Source organism: Penaeus monodon, chromosome 21 (assembly GCF_015228065.2).
Source record: "Penaeus monodon isolate SGIC_2016 chromosome 21, NSTDA_Pmon_1, whole genome shotgun sequence".
NCBI classification, from domain to species: Eukaryota; Metazoa; Arthropoda; class Malacostraca; order Decapoda; family Penaeidae; genus Penaeus; species Penaeus monodon.
Window position 1 is genome coordinate 15,512,978 of NC_051406.1, and position 403 is coordinate 15,513,380.

A 403-nucleotide genomic window follows, 5' to 3' on the forward strand; every position below is an offset into this window, starting at 1 on the left:
CATACATTTTTTGTCATAAAATGCACTGACAAGTAATCAATAAACTAAGGAGCTTCCATTAAAATTTAAAAAAGAGTAAAATCAACTAGGATGCAATCACAATAAACATTCCAATATCCACAACAGAGCCAGACAACACCATACCATTGATATGGATTCCATAATCTATCTTGCACACGTCATCATAGTTGAGGACTGTCTTGTCGCCTGAGTTGGGGGTGTAGTGAGCCGCACAGTGGTTGATGGAGCAGCCAGTAGGGAAGGCCAAGCCAGCCTTCAGCCCATTCTCTTTGATGAGTTTCCGGTTGGTCTCCTCAATCATGTGGCAGATCTCTATCATGGACATTCCCGGCTTCACATTTTCCTTGAAGTACTTGCGAGTCTACAGTGGTGACAGACGGTT

General features: G+C 42.9%; 1 protein-coding gene across 1 annotated transcript in view; it reads right to left on the reverse strand.

The window, feature by feature from the left end:
• Positions 1-403, reverse strand: part of LOC119586583 (methionine aminopeptidase 2-like) — a 50,757-nt gene that overhangs the window by 2,116 nt on the left and 48,238 nt on the right. Inside the window, 1 exon segment of the mRNA XM_037935333.1 lies at positions 145-382. Coding sequence (XP_037791261.1) covers positions 145-382 — 238 coding nt within the window.